This window comes from Pseudophryne corroboree, chromosome 2 (assembly GCF_028390025.1).
Source record: "Pseudophryne corroboree isolate aPseCor3 chromosome 2, aPseCor3.hap2, whole genome shotgun sequence".
NCBI classification, from domain to species: domain Eukaryota; kingdom Metazoa; phylum Chordata; class Amphibia; order Anura; family Myobatrachidae; genus Pseudophryne; species Pseudophryne corroboree.
This window is the reverse complement of record NC_086445.1, coordinates 927035102-927057744: the sequence shown is the minus strand read 5'-3', so window position 1 is coordinate 927057744 and position 22643 is coordinate 927035102. Positions and strand designations below refer to the sequence as shown.

Genomic DNA, 22643 nt, shown 5'->3' with positions numbered 1-22643 from the left:
AATTCTGCCACCAAAAAGACTGAGGTGATCGCAAGGGCTGAGTAAGTCCAGGGCTACTCAGAAACTGCACAAAATGTTTTTGCTGCGCTCGGCTGCACAGGCGTTCGCACACTTGCAAAGCGAAAATACTCTCCCCCGTGGCCGGCGACTATGCGTTTGCACGGCTGCTAAAAGTTGCTAGCGAGCGATCAACTCGGAATAACCCCCTGAATACATATTAAGAAGAACATGCTCTGTTTTAAAGGTTTTAACCTTGTGTAGTAATAGGCGAATGTATTTTGAAATAAAATAACTATATTATATTATACTATATTATGCTGTATATTATATCCTACTATATTATTTTCCCTTTCACTGCATTTCTTCAGTGATGAAGAACAATACTGTATTGGTTGTCTTTATTCCTTATTTATATTGTGCATTTTGTGTCTTGCTTACCTTGTCCTGCTTGATGACATGCATTACCACATCTCGGCTGCCGGTCTCAAGGCCTTTGTAGGCGAAGTGTTCAAATCCCATCTTGTCACAGTAGAATGTCGCAGCCTGTAGAGGAATCCCATTTGTTATATGCACAACTTCATTTATTTTTCTATTATAGCTTATAATAAGATTTTACTTACCGGTAAATCTATTTCTCGTAGTCCGTAGTGGATGCTGGGGACTCCGTAAGGACCATGGGGAATAGACGGGCTCCGCAGGAGATAGGGCACTTTAAGAAAGCTTTGGATTCTGGGTGTGCACTGGCTCCTCCCTCTATGACCCTCCTCCAGACCTCAGTTAGGGAAACTGTGCCCAGAGGAGATGGACAGTACGAGGAAGGATTTTTGTAAATCTAAGGGCGAGATTCATACCAGCCACACCAATCACACCGTATAACATGTGATAAACTTACCCAGTTAACAGTATGAACAACAACATAGCCACGGTATCACCGAAAACTATAACATAACCCTTATGTAAGCAATAACTATATACAAGTATTGCAGAAGAAGTCCGCACTTGGGACGGGCGCCCAGCATCCACTACGGACTACGAGAAATAGATTTACCGGTAAGTAAAATCTTATTTTCTCTAACGTCCTAGTGGATGCTGGGGACTCCGTAAGGACCATGGGGATTATAACAAAGCTCCCAAATGGGCGGGAGAGTGCGGATGACTCTGCAGCACCGATTGAGCAAACAGGAGGTCCTCCTCAGCCAGGGTATCAAACTTATAGAACTTTGCAAAGGTGTTTGTCCCCGACCAAGTAGCTGCTCGGCACAACTGTAATGCCGAGACCCCTCGGGCAGCCGCCCAAGAAGAGCCCACTTTCCTTGTGGAGTGGGCCTTAACCGATTTCGGTAACGGCAATCCTGCCGTAGAATGCGCCTGCTGAATCGTGTTACAGATCCAGCGAGCAATAGTCTGCTTTGAAGCAGCGGCGCCAACCTTGTTGGCTGCATACAGAACAAACAAAGCTTCAGTCTTCCTGATCCGAGCCGTTCTGGTCACATAAATCTTCAAAGCCCTGACTACATCCAGGGACTCAGAATCCTCCAAGTCCCTTGTAGCCACAGGCACGACAATTGGTTGGTTCACATGAAAAGATGAGACCACTTTTGGCAGAAAGTGAGGACGAGTCCTCAACTCTGCCCTATCCACGTGAAAAACCAAGTATGGGCTTTTATGCGATAAAGCCGCCAATTCTGAAACACGTCTCGCCGAAGCGAACGCCAACAACATGACCACTTTCCACGTGAGGTATTTCAACTCCACCGGTTTAAGTGGTTCAAACCAAGGTGACTTGAGGAAACGTAACACCACGTTAAGATCCCAAGGCGCCACCGGAGGCACAAAGGGAGGCTGAATATGCAGCACCCCCTTCACACAAGTCTGTACCTCAGGAAGAGAGGCTAATTCTCTTTGAAAGAAAATGGATAAGGCCGAAATCTGGACCTTTATGGACCCTAATTTTAGGCCCAAGGTCACTCCTGTTTGAAGGAAGTGAAGTAGACGGCCCAAATGGAACTCTTCCGTAGGAGCAGCTCTGGCCTCAAACCAAGAAACATATTTCCGCCATATACGGTGATAATGTTTCAACGTCACGTCTTTCCTAGCCTTGATCAGGGTAGGAATTATTTCCTCCGGAATTCCTTTTTCCGCTAGGATCCGGCATTCAACCGCCATGCCGTCAAACGCAGCCGCGGTAAGTCTTGGAACAGACAGGGCCCCTGCTGCAGCAGGTCCTGCCTTAGAGGAAGAGGCCACGGATCTTCTGTGAGCAACTCTTGTAGTTCCGGATACCAAGTCCTCTGTGGCCAATCTGGAACAATGAGGATTGTTCTGACCCTGCTTATTCTTACAATTCTCAACACCTTGGGTATGAGAGGAAGAGGAGGAAACACATAGACCGATCTGAACACCCAAGGTGTCACCCGAGCGTCTACCGCTACCGCCTGAGGGTCCCTTGACCTGGCGCAATACCGCTTTAGCTTTTTGTTGAGACGGGAAGCCATCATGTCTATTTGAGGCAGGCCCCACCGATCCGCGATCTGTGCAAAGACTTCTTGATGAAGTCCCCACTCCCCCGGATGCAGGTCGTGCCTGCTGAGGAAGTCCGCCTCCCAGTTGTCGACCCCCGGGATGAACACCGCTGACAGCGCGCTTACATGGCCTTCCGCCCAGCATAGAATCCTGGTCGCTTCTGCCATGGCCACTCTGCTCCTTGTTCCGCCTTGGCGGTTTATATGAGCCACTGCCGTGACATTGTCTGACTGAATCAGAACCGGTCTTCTCCGAAGTAAGTCCACCGCTTGACGCAGGGCGTTGTATATGGCCCTCAACTCCAGGACGTTGATGTGGAGACAAGTCTCCAGGCTTGACCAGAGACCTTGGAAATTTCTTCCCAGTGCCACTGCTCCCCAGCCTCGGAGGCTTGCGTCCGTGGTTACCAGGACCCAGTCCTGATTGCCGAACCTGCGACCCTCTAGAAGGTGAGCACTGTTCAGCCACCACAGGAGAGATACCCTGGTCCTGGGAGACAGGGTGATCTTTTGATGCATTTGTAAATGGGACCCGGACCACTTGTCCAAGAGGTCCCATTGAAAAGTCCTCGCATGGAATCTGCCGAAAGGGATGGCCTGGTATGAAGCCACCATCTTCCCCAGGACCCGCGTGCACTGATGCACTGAAACCTTCTTTGGTTTAATAGGTTCCTGACCATGGTCATGAGTTCCTGAACCTTTTCGATTGGAAGAAAAACCTTTTTCTGGTCTGTGTCTAGGATCAGGCCCAGAAAGGTCAGACGTGTTGTAGGAACTAGCTGGGACTTCGGTATATTGAGAATCCAGCCGTGTAGCTGCAACGTCTTCATGGACAGAGACACGCTGTCCAGCAACTTCTCCCGAGATCTCGCCTTTATTAGGAGATCGTCCAAGTATGGGATAATTGTGACCCCCTGCCTGCACAGGAGCACCATCATTTCCGCCATTACCTTGGTGAAAATCCTCGGGGCCGTGGAAAGCCCAAACGGCAACGTCTGAAATTGGTAGTGACAGTCCTGCACTGCAAATCTCAGGAATGCCTGATGAGGGGGGAATATTGGAACATGAAGGTATACATCCTTTATGTCCAGGGACACCATCCAATCCCCCCCCTCCAGGCTGGCGATGACCGCCCGGAGTGATTCCATTTTGAACTTGAACCTTTTCAAGTACAAGTTCAGAGATTTCAGGTTTAAAATGTGCCTGACCGAACCGTCCAGTTTCGGGACCACAAACAGGGTTGAATAATATCCCTCTCCCTGCTGGAGATGAGGAACTGTGACAATCGCCTGTTGAACATACAATTTTTGGATTGCTGTCAACACTGACTCCCTCTCTGACGGGGAAGTCGGCAGAGCCGATTTTAAAAACCGTCGAGGAGGCAAGTCTTCGAATTCTAGCCTGTATCCCTGAGCAACAATCTCTATTGCCCAGGGATCCACCTGCGATTGAACCCAGACGTGGCTGAAAAACCGAAGACGAGCGCCCACCAGATCTGCCTCCCCCCGGGAAGCCCCAGCATCATGCGGTGGACTTTGCAGACGCAGGGGAGGACTTCTGCTCTTGGGAACTAGCTGTGTGCAGCTTCTTTTCTCTGCCTTTTCCTCTGGTAACAAAGGACGATCCCCACACCTTCTTGTTTTTATTGGAACGAAAGGACTGCATTTGATAATGAGGTGCCTTCTTAGTATGCTGCGGGGGGACATAAGGTAAGAAATTCGACTTACCAGTCGTAGCCGTAGAGACAAGGTCCGAGAGGCCGTCTCCAAACAACTCCTCCCCCTTGTACGGCAAGGACTCCATGTGCCGCTTAGAATCGGCATCCCCCGTCCACTGCCGGGTCCACAGGAGTCGCCTAGCAGAAATAGACATAGCATTTATTCTGGAACTTAATAAACAAATGTCTCTCTGAGCATCTCTCATATACAAGGCAGCATCTCTGATATGCTCTATGGTCGTTTGAATGGCATCCCTATCTAAGGTGTCAATCTCCGTAGATAAGGAATCTGCCCATGCCACAACTGCACTACAAACCCAGGCCGACGCCATAGCCGGTCTAGCAATAGTACCGGAGTGAGTGTAAATGTGCTTCAAGGTAATTTCCTGTCTGCGATCGGCCGGTTCCTTGAGGGAAGCCGTATTCTGAGAAGGCAGTGCCACCTTTTTGGACAAGCGTGTCAGCGCCTTGTCCACTTTTGGTGAAGATTCCCAGCGTATCCTATCAGTTTGTGGAAAAGGATAAACCATAAGAAACCTTTTGGGAACTTGTGGTCTCCTATCTGGAGCGTCCCAAGCCTTTTCGCACAATTCACTTAACTCAAATGATGATGGAAAAGTGACTTCAGGCTTTTTCTCTTTATACATGTGTACCCTCGTGTCAGGGACAGGGGGTTCCTCAGTAATATGCAAAACCTCTTTAATGGCCATAATCATGTACCGAATACCTTTTGCCACCTTCGGCTGTAATTTTGCATCTTCATAGTCGACACTAGAGTCAGTATCTGTGTCGGTATCTGTGTCATCGATCTGGGATATGGTGCGCTTCTGAGACCCCGACGGTCCTGGCGCCACAGGGACAGGCATGGACTGGCTACCTGACTGATCCCTAGCTTCAGCCTTGTCTAACCTTTTATGCAATAGATTGACATTTGCATTCAAGACATTCAGCATATCCACCCATTCCGGTGTCGGCGTTGCCAACGGCGACCTGACATTCAAACACTCCCCCTCCACAGTAAGCGAGCCTTCCTCGTCAAACATGTCGACACACGCGTACCGACACACTTCACACACACAGGGAACCCCTTTTCTGAAGACAGTATCCCTGTCAAGGCCCTTTGGAGAGACAGAGAGAGAGTATGCTAGCACACACCCCAGCGCATCAACCCTGGAGACCAACACAAAATGTTTTTTCCCAGCAGCGTTGTGTAATATGTAAACCGCCAATTATGTGCGCCCCCCCCCTCTCTTTTAAGCACCCTTTCACCATGTGTAAGCAGGGGAGAGTCCGGGGAGCTTCCTCTCAGCAGTGCTGTGGAGAGAAAATGGCGCTGGTGAGTGCTGAGGGAGAAGCCCCGCCCACTCGGCGGCGGGCTTCTGTCCCGCTCAAACTTAGGAAAATATGGCGGGGGCTCTTTTATATACATGTACAGAGCCCACCTGTACATGTATATAGTCTTTTTACCATGCAGAGGCTTATATTGCTGCCCAGGGCGCCCCCCCCTGCGCCCTGCACCCTTACAGTGACCGGAGTGTGTGAGGTGTATGGGAGCAATGACGCACAGCTGCAGTGCTGTGCGTTACCTCAGTGAAGTTGAAGGCTTCTGCTGCCTGAGACGTCTTCTGACTTCTGTACTTCTGGCTCTGTGAGGAGAACGGCGGCATGGCTCCGGGGGTGGACGCCCAGTAAGAACCTGCGTTCACCCCCTCTGGAGCTAATGGTGTCCAGTAGCCAAGCAGCAGAGCCTATCTTTGACAAGAAGGTCTGCTCCTCTCTCCTCAGTCCCTCGATGCAGGGAGCCTGTTGCCAGCAGTGCTCCCTGTGAAAAAGTAGTAAAAGGTAGAAAAAAAAATCCAAACAAAAATGCTTTCAGGCAGAGAACTCTGGAGAGCTCTCTGCAGTGCACCCATCCTGCTCTGGAGGAGGGTCATAGAGGGAGGAGCCAGTGCACACCCAGAATCCAAAGCTTTCTTAAAGTGCCCTATCTCCTGCGGAGCCCGTCTATTCCCCATGGTCCTTACGGAGTCCCCAGCATCCACTAGGACGTTAGAGTCAGAGAAAATAATTTTGCCACTACAGTAATTGTAGTTATGCTTGCCCAGAGCTCTAGATAACGAGCCTAATTCATGCTGATAGTCCCACAAACGTGCAATGTGTATTCTTCTGTGCATGCATCAGAGTCGCACAAGTGCATGCATCCTGATTGCTACCGCATGGAAACACAATATAGATCTGGATGCAGGGTCTGTGGATTTCAGTGGGTGCTCCCGAGCAGGCCGGTGACAGGGGTGCAGGGGAAAGGGGGGGGGGGGGGGGGGTGCGGGGGTGCAAAGGGTACACCCCTCCCGGGCCCCATGGTTCAGTGAGGCCACAGCACCTAATTGTGATGGCTGTTGCTGTGTTGTCGGGATGAGAGGGGGAAACAGCTGCCGCTGTATTCTCTGGAAGGTAGCGTGGAAGTGTGCAGCGTATGTGCTGCGGTGAGGGAGCGGGGGGAGCGGAGTCTACTCTGTGTGTGTGTGTGCTCCGGGGCAGCTGTATGGCTGCTGTATGTCTGCAGGGGAGGGGAGTTGTCGGCCGTTGCTATACGTCTGCGGGATGTAGAGAGGGGATCACGGGTGACTGCTGTGTGTGTGGAGTGGGGGTGTCGGATCCCTGCTGCAGTATGTGGAGGGAGAAGGTAGATGCTGGCGGCAGTTTGTGGATAGGATTGGTGAATGCCGGCTGCTGTGTGTGGAGGGTGATGGTGAATGCCGACTTCTGTGTGTGGAGGGAAATGATGGATGCCGACTGCTGTGTGTGGAGGGGGATGGTGAATGCCGGCTGTAATGTGTGGAGGGGGATGGTGGTTGCCGGCTGCTGTGTGTTAATTGGGCAAAGGGGGGTGCCAGGATTCGGCTCCTGTGTGTTGAGTGGGTGAGGAGGGGTGTCAGTTGTTGGTTACTGTGAGGTGCGGTGGTCAGCTGTGTGCTCCCTACATTGTCCTCACCTCCTAATAAATATATATATATATATACTGTATATAAGGGTGGAGGGTTGAGGGGGCCCACAGAGATATCATTGAACCGGGCCCCAAGATTTCTGGCCCTGCTGGGAGGTAATGGGACGGTTAAGCAAACACAGGCAAGTTGCAGGCATGTTGCTATAAAGTGGCTGCATCCAAAAGCGCTCACACAGGAAGCCATACACAGACAGAGACACTGCACCTGCCGCAGGCGTACCCGATGGTCTAAAGATGCACCAAGATGGAAATGCACGGCTGCAAGTGGGCATCTCAGGGTTAAGAAAATCAGCTGTAGCATTAGCATAAGACACAGACGAGTCTGCGTATGACTCTGAATCAGGCAAAATATCTCTCCTTTATTCTGTATTTCAAAATTATAAATATGGACTATTATATATTACTTTCCTTTTTTGATAGTGATATGATTATGAATGAGTTTTCCCATGATCATTTGTAATAAGATTCCAAAGGGACAATTGGTCTATGGAAACAGTTTATTATTATTATTATTATTATTATTATTATTTATTATTATCCTTTATTTATATGGCGCCACAAGGGTTCCGCTGCGCCCAATTACAGAGTACATAAGCAAATAATCAAAATAGGAAAACAGCGACTTACAGTTGAAGACAACATAGGACAAGTACAGGGTAACTAAACATAGCTACATCAGCAGATGACACTGGAATAAGTATCAGGTGGCTGAAAACTGTAGGATTTGGGCAGTTGAGGATTATTAAAGTAAGAAAGGATAAGCACATGAGGGAAGAGAGCCCTACTCGTGAAAGCTTACATTCTTATCATATTTATGTCAGGGAGAAGTTATGTATTTCACACTTGTCAGGTAATTAGCTTATTACATGCATGTCAGAGACCAAATATGTGATTTTTTAAAATCTAATATAAACCAATTAATTACCCATCTAATTAGAAATCCATAAAATAAGGGCAGGAGAATGTCTATATTCCTAGAGGTGGGATTACTGCCAATCAGTAAGGTTTCAATTAAGAAGGCAATCCTGAGCTGCATTGTTTTGGCAAGCCTCGTTAACATAGCCAAAGCCTTCTTAATGATACTACAGAAGGGGGCTCAAACAGGGTAGAATAAATCCAACTTCAACTATTCTTAACTGTCAGTCTTCTTGGAGCTCAGCCTAATTGAGAGATGATCCATTGCATCCACGCCCTTTGAATAGAGCTTATACAGTTCATGTTTTATGTTCTGTAGACAGAGAGCGTGGAACAGGGGTTAAGATGAAATTTGGCTGGGTTTGGTGAAGAAGTGGGTCTTGAGAGCCCGTTTGCAGTTTTGTAGAGAGGTGGAGAGTGTGAGGGGGAGAGATAGAGAATTCCAGAGAAGGGGAGCAGCATGTGAGAAATCTTGGAGATAGGAGTGGGAGGAAGTAATCAGTAGGCAGAAGAGTCGTCGTGCATTAGCAGAGCAAAGAGGACAGGTGGGAGTGTAAAGGGAGATAAGGTCAGAGATATATATGGGAGAGGAGTGGGTGACAGCTTTGAGTGTTAGAAGCTTGAATTGGTTTTCTAAAAGGGAAGTGAAGCCAGTGAAGGGCTTATAGAAAAGGGGAGGTGGACGTAGTGCATTTGGTGAGGTAGATGAGCTGGACTGCAACATTGGGATAGATTGGAGTTGAAAGAGGCATTTGTCAGAGATGCCAGTCAGGAGGAGATTACAGTAGTCTAGTCTGGAGATGACCAGAAAGGGTCTGATCCTGGAAATATTTTTTAGATGAAAACGGCAGGTTTGTGAGAGGTGCTGAATGTGTGGTTTGAAGGAGAGGGGGAGTCAAGAATTACTCCAAGACAGCGCACTTGGAGGCTAGAGGAGACAGTTGTGCCATCAATAGATAATAAAATTGTGGGAGGTGAGGTTGTGCTAGAGGAGGCGAATATGATCAGCTCAGTCTTAGACATGTTAAGTTTAAGAAAGCGCTGGGACATCCAAGAAGAGATAGCAGAGAGACAGTTGGAGATACGAGTGAGGAGAGTGGGTGAGAAGTCCGGAGAGGAAAGGTGGATTTGAGTATCAGCAGCATAGAGATGATATTAAAAGTCAAAAGAACTAATGAGTTCACCTAAAGAGGACGTATAGAGGAAGAAAAGGAGAGGACCAAGAAAAGAACCTTGGGAGACACCTACAGTTAGTGGAAGAGTGTGTGTGTGTGGGGATGGGGGGGGGCGGAGTCATGGGAGGGGACAGAGAAGGAACAGTCAGAGAGGTAGGAAGACAGCCAAGAGAGGGCAGTATCACGCAGACCAATGGAGTGAAGGATTTGCAGAAGGAGAGGGTGGTCCACAGTGTCAAAAGCAGCAGAGAGGTCAAGAAGAATAAGAAGAGAATAGTGGCCCTTAGATTTGGCAGCATGGAGGTCATTGCAGACATTTGTGAGGGTAGTTTCAGTGGAGTCGAGAGGACAGAAGCCAGATTGGAAAGGGTCAAGCAGTGAGTGTGTTGAAAGAAAGGAAGTAAGGCAGTTGTAGACAATATGCTCATAAAGTTTGGAGGCAAAAGGTAGGAGAGAGATGGGTTGGTAGTTGGAGAGAGTGTTTGGATCAAGGGTAGTTTTTTAAAGAATAGGAGATGAGTGCATGCTTGAAGGCAGAGGGGACAGTGTCTGATGAGAGGCACAGATTGAGAAGGTGAGCAAGATGGGAACAGGCAGAAGGACAGAGGTAGTGGAGGAGGTGGGAAGGGATAGGGTCAAGTGGGGAGGTGGTGGAGGGGGGGGGACAGATGAGGGCCATGACTTCCTCACCAGATACATGGGAGAAAGATGTCAAAGTTGGCGAGAGGGATGGGCAGGGGTGGAAAGGGATAGGAGGTGTCTAGTGGCTGATGGTCTGGTCTGATGTGATGTCTTGACGTATGGATTAAATTTTGGATTATTTAGTAAGTGGTAGAGTCAAGAGCAGAGAGTGAGGAGGGGAGACGAGGAGGAAGTGGGCAGAGGAGTGAGTTGAGAGTGGCAAAGAGGCGACGGGGGTTGGAAGACTGGAAGGAGATGAGGTTCTTAAAGTATGACTGTTTAGTGAGTGAAAGGGCAGCACTGAAGGATGAGAGCATAAGCTTGAAATGGAGGAAGTCTGTCTTAGAGGATGATTTCCTCCAGTGTCGCTCAGCAGTTCGTGAGCATTTTTGCAGATATCTGTTGCATTTGGTGTGCCAGGGTTGAGGTGTTAATTTGCGAGGGTGAAAAGAGGTTGGTGGAGCAACAGAGTCATGGGCAGAAGTAAGGGATGCTTTGTGTAGGGAAGTGGCTTGTTCAGGGCATGAGAGAGAGGCAATAGGAGAGAGAAGTGAGTCAAATAGGGAGGATAGGGATGTGGTGTCAATAGCCTCAATGTTACGCTTAGTGAGGTAAAGATGGTGAGAGAGAGATAAGTTAAAGGAGGGCAGGTGGTGGTCGGAGAGGGGAAATGGGGAGTTGAAGAAATCAGAAATATTCCAACAGTGAGAGAAGACCAGATTCAGTGAGCTCCCATTCACATGGGAGGGTGAGGAGGTCCACTGGGATAGACCAAGTGAAGATGGGAGGTTAAGGAGTTTAGAGGCAGGGGATTTTGTTGGGATATCGATAGGGATGTTGAAATCGCTTAGGATAATGGAGGGAATGTCAGAAGAGAGGATGTGAGGGAGCCATGAATCAAAGTTGTTGAGTAATTTGGAGGCAATGCCAGGAACCGGTAAATGACAGCTACCCTAAGATGGACAGGTTGGAAGAGGGGTATAGCATGGACCTCAAATGTAGAGAATTGAATGGACGGTTCTGGGGGTATGAGTTGGTAGGAGTAACTAGAGGGTTAAAGGACCCCAACACCACCACCATGGTGACCTCCGGGGTCAGGGGAAGGGACGGTGTGAATGTGAGGCCCACAGCAGAGAGAGCAGCAGGAGAAGTAGTGTCAGAGGGAGTAAACCAGGTTTCAGTAATGACTAGTAGATGCAGGGAGTTGGAGATGAAAAGGTCATGAGTGGGGACCAGTTTGTTACAAACAGATCTGGCATTCCAGAGGGCACAGGATAGGGGTATGAGTTTGTGGGAGAGATGTGAATGAGATTATTAGGGTTGCTGTAGTGTTGAGGTGAGATTAACTTTGAGGGCAGGGATGATGAGAGAATAGTGATGGTGCGGGTGCCCGAGCTAGGAAGGGAAACTTCAGGAAGTGGGCAGGGAAGGAGTTCAGGAGTTCAGTTTTCTTCTGCACATTTGTCTGTCACACTGAACATGTTACAAGACACTGTACGCACAGAGGGGGTAATTCAGACCTGATCGCTGCTGTACGTTTTCGCACAGCGGGCAATCAGGTCTGTACTGTGTATGTGTACGCACTGCAATGCGCCAGCGCGTCGGATGAATGCAACGGGCATCTGTGCATAGCGACGGAATGGTGCGAAAAAAGTGATCGCAAGGTGACTGACAGGAAGAGGAGGTTTGTGGGTGGCAACTGACCCTTTTAGAGGAGTGTCCAGGAAAATGCAGGAGAGACCAGGCATTTGGAGGGAGGGATTCTGTTGTCAGCTCCGGCCCTGATCATCACAGCGGGTGAGCACTGGCGTGCGCAGCACATTTTATTAGGGGGTGCACCGTGGCAGGGGTGTGTCTAGCACCGCCTTTTGGGCGTGTCTAGCACCATCTATTGATGGTCAACGCATATAAAATATCCACCATTGTACCAATCCTAATAAAGCAGATACTTTGTCAGATGTTGTGGTGTGCACCAAACAAGCACCCCTGATGGCACTCATGTAATTACACTGCTCCTCCTCAGCCTGGACTGGCTCCCCCTCTCTTTCCCCTGCAAGCTGCAGCAGCTTACTTACAAGTCAGTCACTCACTGACACTGACAGTCACAGACTAGTTACTGCTGCTGCTGGAAAAACGAGTGACGTGTCAATGCTGCTGCCGGCCGTCTGCCAGTATTGAATTTGTCTTCCTAAGAGGAACGCTGGCTGCATGCTGCTCCTCATCAGTGGCTGGCGTTGGCATAGCATAGAAGGAGAGAGGTGGGCGTGTGACGGATGGGCGTGCGAGCAGCATGACGTAATCACATCACATCACGCTGTTTTTGTACATAGAGGTGGAGCTGGGAATTTGAAAGCCGGTGGCAGTGGCACCCTTGATTAACCCAGGCGTCCGGTCAGTAATGCAGTCCTTCAGGGTGCAGCGCAGAGGGGACAGTAATCAGCCTGCTCGGCAATCGCTGCATCAGGCATGTGAGATCGGGGTGCCAAACATTAGGGGGTGCCTGTGCGCACCAGGCACCCCCCCTGCGCACACCTATGCGGGTGAGTAAGTCCTGGGCTGAGTAGAAAATCGCACACCTGCACACAGCTAATACCCTCCCCCTGTAGGCGGCAAAAACCTGATCGCAGGGATGCAAAAAATGCACCCTAGCGATCAGGTCTGAATTACCCCCAGAGTCGGAGTTGTGACTGAGGTGCACATGAGATGTGCAGTCTCAGAAATGTTTTGAAAATGTATTGGGCATTCCGGTGTTCTGATAGGGCTAAGATGGCTAAGCGGACCTGTCATAGAGTGGGTGCAAGTTTCGATGGTACGACCAATGCACCAAGTGGTACTTGAACATCTGAAGACGATCAGAGTGGACGTGTTAGTCTTTGCACATTCAGATGCATGACGTACACTCGGGAAGGACTTGTACCAGTATCTGCATAAAATAACAGAAGCAATACCGGCAATAGACGCACACAAATGCTGCAGCATCCGACTTAGAACCAGGCCTATATGTCATTTCTGTTAGATTTAAAATAAAAATAACTTCTGTTATTATATTTAACATTTAATAAGTTTATCCTTATGAAACCATAAGCCTTTTATGAAGCAGAGTGTTGCTTGACTGTGTTAACCCTTTGAATACTAGGGTGCAATATTTTAGGATCTTGACTGCTAGCGTGTGAAGTGTTAACACCAGAGTCAGTGGCCTCACAAGGGGTGTGTGGGGGGTGCGGACCACACCCGGGTGTCATCCGCTGAGGGATGACACCAAAGTGCCAGCTCCTGCTCAGTGACAGGAGCCGGGTGCTGCAATGTAACATTATGTGCAGCAACCTGGCTCCTGTCACCCTATAGAAGCCAGCACTGCAGGAACACAAGTCTCCGGGGGAAGCCCGAATCTCCAGGACACCCGGAGTGAGGGAAAAGGAGGTCGAGATGATAAGCCACTCCCCTCCCGCTAAGCCCTGCCCCATGAAGACACGCCCCTTTTGCGGCCGTGGCTGCACCTGGTGTCCTTTACGTGAGTGACGCCTCTGACCAGAGTGCATAGTATGTGCCAACATGTACGTTTGTGTAACAATGTTTACGGTCCTAGTGACGTGACGGAAGCGATTTACTTGGTGTTTAGACCTGAGACAACAAACTTGGAGGGCGATTCAGCTACAGCTGTGCCTAGGGCAAATGTGGGTGTAAGGGTGTGTACACACGGCGAGATATTTTCTTTCAATTTTGACTATATAGTCAAAATCGCAAGAAAAGTTAGTGCAGATCGGAAGGTGAAAGTCACCTTGCGATCCCGATTCAATCCCGATGCGCGGTCCCGCCAGGTCGGCATCGCAAGAAAAGATAGACTGTGCAGGCAAGTCAATCCTTGCTAGATCGGTGTACTATCTAGTTCATCTCACATGTCAATGACATCTCACATAAGCCAAAATCAAACATAAGCCAAAATCGTAAGCACACATGGGCCCTCATTCCGAGTTGTTCGCTCGCAAGCTGCTTTTAGCAGCATTGCACACGCTAAGCCGCCGCCTACTGGGAGTGAATCTTAGCATCTTAAAATTGCGAACGACGTATTCGCAATATTGCGATTAGACCTCTCTTAGCAGTTTCTGAGTAGCTCCAGACTTACTCGGCATCTGCGATCAGTTCAGTGCTTGTCGTTCCTGGTTTGACGTCACAAACACACCCAGCGTTCGCCCAGACACTCCTCCGTTTCTCCAGCCACTCCTGCGTTTTTCCCAGAAACGGTAGCGTTTTTTCCCACACGCCCCTAAAACGGCCTGTTTCCGCCCAGAAACACCCACTTCCTGTCAATCACATTACGATCACCAGAACGATGAAAAAACCGTGAGTAATATTCCTAACTGCATAGCAAATTTACTTGGCGCAGTCGCAGTGCGAACATTGCGCATGCGCATTAAGCGGAAAATCGCTGCGATGCGAAGAAATTTACCGAGCGAACAACTCGGAATGACCCCCATAGTCCATATCTCAAGAAAAGTTACTCAAAATCTGTGCTATCTGGGCTCCGGGGAGTTCAAGGGAAATCGCAAGTGAAAATCGGGCATAGCAAGGATCTCACCCTGTGTACACACCCTTAGACTGAGTGCTATGAAACCACTATGGTGTCTAATGAATTCAAGTTTGTTTTATTTTGGCACCACTGACCCTTTGAAGTCTCTGCGGAGCTAGTATAGAGGGTTTAATTTGAATGAATCATTTGTAGCATTATTATTATTATTATTATTATTATTACTATTATTATTATTATTATTATATTTTGCATTTGTATATTTATCAAGCTATAAACAAAATTAAAGTTATTCTCCATTGTGAAATGAAAACAACAGAAAAAAAATCTGATCATTAGCTTTACATATCGTCACATGGTATGACATATTTCCTGTAACTGTATTATTTGAGCTGCATTTGAACTTGATTCAGCATACCTGTTTGGCATTTCCAACCCAAAAGGTGAGATGATGGAAGTTTAGAAAGCGTCCTCTTTCATGCTTAAAAATAAAATATAAGAAGACACTTGTTATAATATTGTAGTTTGCAAGCACACATAGGGCTGTTTATTTTAGTTTAAATATTGTTCAATTTACCAAATAGTCAATTTCGTTTGAAGCTGCACTATTACCTAGAAAAATAGTTTACTAAGGTTCACCCCTCCCCCCTACCTTTCCATGGTGCTACTCCATACCATACTTGCCTACTCTCCCGGAATGACCGGGAGGCTCCCGAAAATCGGGTGACCCTCCCAGCCCCCCGGAAAAGCAGGCAAGCCTCACGATTTCTGTGCGCTCCCCTGCCCGGCCGCCCATCATAGCCACGCCCCCTGCTGTATAATGCCGGTAATAGCGGCATTATACAGTAGGAGGCGTGGCTTAAATTACGCAATACATCAGCCATGCCCTCACCCCGCCCCGTTCCGCCTCTGCTCCGCCCCCTCTTCTTGTCACTACCCTTCCCCGCCCCCTGCTGATCCGACTTGGGTGCTCTCTCCCGGAGAGAGCAGCCAAAAAGTTGGTAAGTACGCTCCATACCACTGTTTTTAGTGGAGCAGCATCAGTGGGAGGACCAATCACAAGCTCCAATGAAGATATTGGGTGGTATTCAAATGATATATCATGCCCAATCTCCTTTTTAAAGTGATCCCCATTATCGCACATATCGCACCCATAGTAATCAGGTTTAGCTGCATAAAGGGTTAGGGTGCCTGTAGCGAGCTGAAATGATGATACCACACCCGTCAGCAGAAACAGAATGGGTGTGGAAGGGGGTGAAAAGAATTGTATACCGCCCATTGTGTCTTCTCATTGGTTCTCCTGTTCACACGCACTCTTAGCCACCATTTACTATTGGTTAACCAAATTTATTTGATTCTGTGTTCTAGTTACCGACTTATTCAAATATATTCCAGGTTGTATTGCAGAATTAGAGCATACATATTTCACTCAAATGTAGAAATACTGTATGTTATTTTAATTGTGATTGTTGCAAAATACCAGCAGCAGAATGAAAGACAAAGGGGGTCATTCCGACCTGATCGCTAGCAGGCTACTTTTAGCACTGCTGCGATCAGGTAGTCGCCGCCTACAGGGAAGGGGGGATTAGCTGTGCAGGGCTGCGATCCGCTGTGCAGAGACTTCACAAGCAAAAAGTTTGTGCAGTCTCTGCACAGCTCAAGACTTACTCACCGGCTGCGATGATCCTTCCTGCATTCGGCCGGACACGCCTGCATTTTGTTCGGCACTCCCAGAAAATGGTCAGTTGCCACCCCCGGCCGCCCTCTTCCTAACAATCTTCTTGTGTTCGCCGCTCCCAACGCTTTCTTCGTTATTCTCATCGCTGCCCGGCGACGGACGTCACCAGGCAGCGACGCGCCTGCGCATTGCTGCCCACGCACATGCGCAGTTCTGACCCATTTGCACGTTACCCCTCCTATCCCGGAACATGCAGTCATGAAAGATATAGGGGTCTATTCAATTGAAGTCGGAACTGCCGTCTAGTCGGAAAGACGGCAGTTTGCGACTTTTTGTGGTCGCATCAGGATTCCACCTATTAAATGCAGCTGGCGTTTTTCCGACTTGTCGGGAAACACGTGGATTTTTGGATCAGCATTGTCGGAAACGGGCAAAACCTGTCAAAATTGCCCTTTAATTGAATACTGCACTGTTGAATCCTCTCTGTCGGAGAGGATCCGGCATGCATTGAATACCCCCAATAGCCTAACTTGTACTTCATGTTCAGCTGATAAAGATAAATTATAGCGACCCACGGGAGCGCGCATCGTCATCGTTATCATGCATACATACTTGACAATATGCACAATAATATTTTTATTGTCATCGTGCATATCGTCCCCTTAGATTGTCTAGTGTGTATTCCCCTTAAAACAGGACGTTATATTTTAATTTGAATCTGATTGTGTTCATCAAATTAAACAAAGGAATATGCTACTATATAACTTTGATGGCAACAGTTTAGCAACATCTCCTCAGTAACCTCATTACTACTTTATGGGGTATTCAATTAGGTGCGAAGAAACATCAGGAGGAAAAAAGAGAATTTTTTTGCGATTTTTCACAATATTTCGCTGATATTTTCTTTGTGTTTTAGCTAGAAACAGTCCCGTATTCAGACGAAAACAGGGTTGTTTTCTGGGTTTGGTTTTGCCTGCCCAGCGACACAATTATCCGCGATCAATGATCGTGGTAGTTGAATACCCCCCTTTATATAGAAAAGAGACACTGGACACCAGTCCAGAGCTATCTCAAATACTGCATGTCTTTCAATGCATTCTCAACCACTGGAGGAATCAAGAAGAATCATCCTAACATTTGCTCTACGTAGAGCAGAACCGCCAAGTTACAGTATATTTCTGTTTGATAGTTTCCTTGTTTTCTACCATATGTTTTTAAAACATATGGTAGAACCAAAGAATAAGACAAACCAGTATATGCCATGATTTATGAGCTGCTTTATTGGGTATTTTGTATCTTGTATAATGTAACAAACACAAGGAAATAGAGAGTGTATAGTTAACTGTATATTAATTCTGGTCAGAAACAGGAAATATGGGATATCATAGGATCTATTGGTAGAGGGGGAGTGTTCCACAAGTAATAGTTATCTGTAATCAGTGTTGGCCTGAGGCATGAAGGGCCCACCAGTGGTAATGGTAAGTGCTCATGCTTTAGGGGTGTGTTCACCCACTAAGAACCCATGTTTATCACTGGTCCTGCTTCACTAGGTAACTGCCGCTCTACAGAGTTGTAGAGAGCTGTGGCAAGCCCAGGTACTGTACATTTTTGGAGGTGTGGCCTAATCGTGGGAAGTGTTGATTCCTTATACAAAAGAATGTAAAAAAAAAAAAGTATTTTGAAAGTGCCCCTCAGCCAAGGGCAAATCCAGCGAGGGGCACTATCAGTGTGATCATGAACCCCCATACCCTCCTCCTCGTGCAGGCAGAAGAGACTGCTGATGCTAAATGGCAGCAACCTCCCTGCACTACCACAGCTCAACCGGCACACATCTGCATGTGCTGGCTGACGCTGCTGCTGACAGTTGGAGGGGCGGGCGGCATCGAACCTGGGCTCCTCCATCGGGCCCAGGTAATTAGAACCCCCAACCCTTAGCGACAGCGCCCATCTAATAGAGTAACAATGTAAAATTTGAGTCTGGAACATGAGGGGGTGGGCCCACCAGGGATTTGCCCTGTGCCCCAGTGGGCCACTTCAACCCTGTCTGTAATATTAATCCTGATGAAATCAGTTGGGCATGCCCAGGGATTCTGTAAACACAGTTGGATAATTATCCATTTCCTGATCTGACAGGCCCAAGTCACAGCAGAAAGGATCCAACTGCTGGGTCATAGCATACGCAACAGGGACATGTCACTGTCAGACGCAGCAGGTGAAATGTCCTCTCCCTCCATTACACAATCAATAAAAATATTTGTATCATTGCAAAGTACAATATTAAACAGAATAAATTCATATTCACTATTATTTAATCACTAAAATAGAACACACAAATAGACGTTTGCCACACAGCCCTCATTGTGAGCAGATTAAGGGCCTAATTCAGCATGGTTCACAACAGTAAAATCTTTCTCTAATGGGCAAAACCATGTGCACTGCAGGGGGGGGGGCAGATATAACATGTGCAGAGAGAGTTAGATTCGGGTGGGGTGTATTCAAACTGAAATCTAAATTGCAGTGTGAAAATAAAGCAGCCAGTATTTACCCTGCACAGAAACAAAATAACCCACCCAAATCTAACTCTCTCTGCACATGTTATATCTGCCCCACCTGCAGTGCAACATGGTTTTGCCCATTAGAGAATGATTTTGCTTTTGCGATCCATGCTGAATTAGGCCCTAAGATGTCACATTTAAATTGAAGGCGGGAGAAGAATAAAAACATGGGACAGAGTAAGGTCTGGATTAAGGGCTTGATTTTTTTTTTTAGTGATTAAAAACATTCGTAGTAATGCAAAAAGAGAAAAAAAAATAGAACAAAATGCTTTGCAAACAGAAAACTAGTAAAAAAAAGACATTTACCAGTGTTTTTCTAAATTAGAAACATAAGTAAAGCATGTAATAAATGTCAGTGGTTAAGAGTTTAGGGCACAACTCAATTAGCGACAAAATCCTGATTACCATTTTCAAGGCTTTCACTGCTTTTTTTGACATGAAAATTAGATTTTTGCAGGTATGCACGCTCAACGATTCGCCTATTCAATTGCAAAATTGAAAAAGACGGTGAATGCAGTGATAGGTGAAAAGTGTAGGCAAAAATGGAGATATGCCTGTACACCAAAAAAAGCTAAACTAACAGTATAAAACTTTATTCTTAATCATAATAAAAGTATTTCTGGTACTTAAATTGTGTCAAATGACTGTTAAATTCATTTTTTTTTTAAATGTCCAAAATTATAGAAAGCTATTTTCTTTCAGCAAAATAAGTGCTAAAATGAAATTCATGGTACATAAAAATGGTTATAAGCATATATTTGGGTCATTTTAAGGGACATTTAAAAAAACAGTTGCAACATACCAACTACTCCCACCTGCAAGTCTAAAATCACTTGTCACACTCACAAAGCACCCCAATATACTGTACCTGTCCCATACGTTATACCACAATTTCCAGAATTTTACACTTTTTCACCCCAACGATGACATGTCCTTATTGGCCAATAAAAAATAATGAAAAACTTCTAAGTGCCTAATTAGTCATTCAGGTGGGGAGGGGGGGGGTGTCCCAGGGCTTCTGAGCCAAATTCCAAAATTTTTAACTTAAAAAAGGAATTTAACGCAAGTTTATTACCTGCTCGGAGGTGCTGAATTTAAATTTGCAGTAAAATTACAGCAAATCTGTTTTTCGCAGACAATTGAATAGGTGCTTTTTGTGATTTACGGTAAATTATTTTTCGCAGCTAACTGAATTCGGCCCTTAGTGGTTATGAGCCTTATAGGCCCAGAACCACATTTATTTGTTTTAGAGTGTTTTACCACTCCAACTCCTGGCGCAAATAATTGTGAATAAATTAATTATATATCAGCTGCATACACTGAGGGATGGCAAATTCCCTCCAAAAAATAGAAACAAGAAAATATAAAAAATGTGTATTGCGCTTGATGTATAAATGTTTGTATTTAAGTTATCAAAAGTATATACATAGGTGTCTGCTTGTACCCAATTCAGCACACATGGAACTTGCTAATATTTTTATATAAAATAAATTTATTAACACATAGACATTAACTGCTAAAACCAATATATAAGCTCAGGCACACTGATAGAACGTTCAAAATTCATTGCAACTTTGTAGTTGAAATAGAGACAATGTAACTTGTGTAATACCACATAGACCCGTCTGGTCTATTGAATAAATAAACAGATTGCAACAGTTGCTACAGCCTTTGATGAGAAATTGTTGTAACTCCAGTCCTCTATGCTACTGGCGTCCCAGTGCAGAGGAATGCTGCTGGTTATAATTACCCGACCTGCGGGAGTGTTCAGTCTTGCAGCACAAGAGTCACGGAGGTATCTTCACAGCGTCCGCCGCCGGCACTATCACAGTGCAGATGTCACTGTCCTGGTGGGCGGATACGGACGCTCCGGAGGTTTGCTAAAGTGGCGTACCGGTGTAGGAGCTCCACAGGCTGGTCCAAAGTTAACCGCTAAGTGCGGATTCAACAGTCGGCAATCTGTCAGTGTGCAAAATTGAGAGAGGGGATGACGTCATCCCCTCGCTCAGTTTTGCACACTGACAGATTGCCGACTGTTGAATCCGCACTTAGCGGTTAACTTTGGACCAGCCTGTGGAGCTCCTACACCGGTACGCCAGGTTAGCAAACCTCCGGAGCGTCCGTATCCGCCCGCCAGGACAGTGACATCTGCACCGTGATAGTGCCGGCGGCGAACGCTGTGAAGATACCTCCGTGACTCTTGTGCTGCAAGACTGAACACTCCCGCAGGTCGGGTAATTATAACCAGCAGCATTCCTCTGCACTGGGACGCCAGTAGCATAGAGGACTGGAGTTACAACAATTTCTCATCAAAGGCTGTAGCAACTGTTGCAATCTGTTTATTTATTCAATAGACCAGACGGTCTATGTGGTATTACACAAGTTACATTGTCTCTATTTCAACTACAAAGTTGCAATGAATTTTGAACATTCTACCAGTGTGCCTGAGCTGGTTCCGGTATGAATGGTCGACCATGTTATGGTCGACAGTCATTAGGTAGACCATTATTGGTCGACATTGACATGGTCGACATGGACACATGGGCGACACATGAAAATGGTCGACACATGAAAGGTCAACATATGAAAAGGTCGACATGAGTTTTTAAACTTTTTTTGGTGTCGTTTTTTGCGTAAAGTGACTGGGAACCCCAATTAGTGCACCGCGTCCCCTCGCATGGCTCGCTTCGCTCGCCATGCTTCGGGCATGGTGCCTTCGCTCCGCTACCGCTTCGCTCGGCACACTTTACCGTTCCAATCGTAGTCCATGTGGATCGTAAAGTATGGAAAAGTTCCCCAAAAGAAATAAAAGTTAAAAAACTCATGTCGACCTTTTCATGTGTCGACCTTTCACGTGTCGACCATTTTCATGTGTCGACCATGTGTCCATGTCGACCATGTCAATGTCGACCAATAGTGGTCGACCTAATGACTGTCGACCATAACATGGTCGACCATGTGAACGGATACCGCCTGAGCTTATATATTGGTTTTAGCAGTTAATGTCTATGTGTTAATAAATTTATTTTATATAAAAATATTAGCAAGTTCCATGTGTGCTGAATTGGGTACAAGCAGACACCTATGTATATACTTTTGATAACTTAAATACAAACATTTATACATCAAGCGCAATACACATTTTTTATATTTTCCAGAACCACATTTGCAGTAATACAGAGTATACTAAAAAAATTGAATTTGAGAAGGATTACAGTACAGAGGATTGCATTATAAAATGAGCTTTGTTTTATTACCTTCTCCCCCTTGTCCGTGTAAGAAGTCTGGAAAACAAACATATTAAGGCTTAACTATTTTTTTTTAAAGTACAAGATTAATTTATGTGACTACTGACAGTAAATTAAAAGGTGACGGATAATAATATGAATATTTACATCAAAGGAAAGAAAACTGAGGAAATAATATAGTATTTATTTGGAACAAAATATTTTTCATCCCATTACATTATATAAAGCAATTTCTATTCTGAGACGTCTAACATGCTAATTAGTTCTGATGAGTTCTTCTTAGCAAAAGAGAGAAATGATATGAAACTACATTAATATCTAAAAATGTCCATATCATGACGGGTATTTTGTATATTCCTGTAAAACCCTAGAATCTTGCAGTTGTCTATAAAACACCGCAGGAGGCTATCATGTTCTACACCACATGAGTCCGTTCTGCACATACAGTAAGCACATCACTTCCCCACATCCCCGCATATTTCAGATATTATTATTATTATTACATTTTATTTATAAGGCGCCACATGTGTTTTGCAGCGCCGTACAAAGGACAGTACAGGGAGACAAAATATAGCATTACAGTAAATAAATAACAGAAATAGAGTACAGGTAACAGAGCACCA

General features: G+C 46.3%; 1 protein-coding gene across 2 annotated transcripts in view; it reads right to left on the bottom strand.

Annotated features, from left to right (window-relative positions):
• Nucleotides 1-22643, bottom strand: part of LOC135050072 (4-hydroxyphenylpyruvate dioxygenase) — a 203397-nt gene that overhangs the window by 169841 nt on the left and 10913 nt on the right. For both annotated transcript variants that reach the window (XM_063956195.1, XM_063956196.1), the window contains 3 exons: nucleotides 22030-22056; nucleotides 14958-15020; nucleotides 439-543 (listed from right to left, as the gene is read on the bottom strand). In XM_063956195.1, coding sequence (XP_063812265.1) covers nucleotides 439-543; nucleotides 14958-15020; nucleotides 22030-22056 — 195 coding nt within the window. The remainder of the gene's footprint in view (nucleotides 1-438; nucleotides 544-14957; nucleotides 15021-22029; nucleotides 22057-22643) is intronic.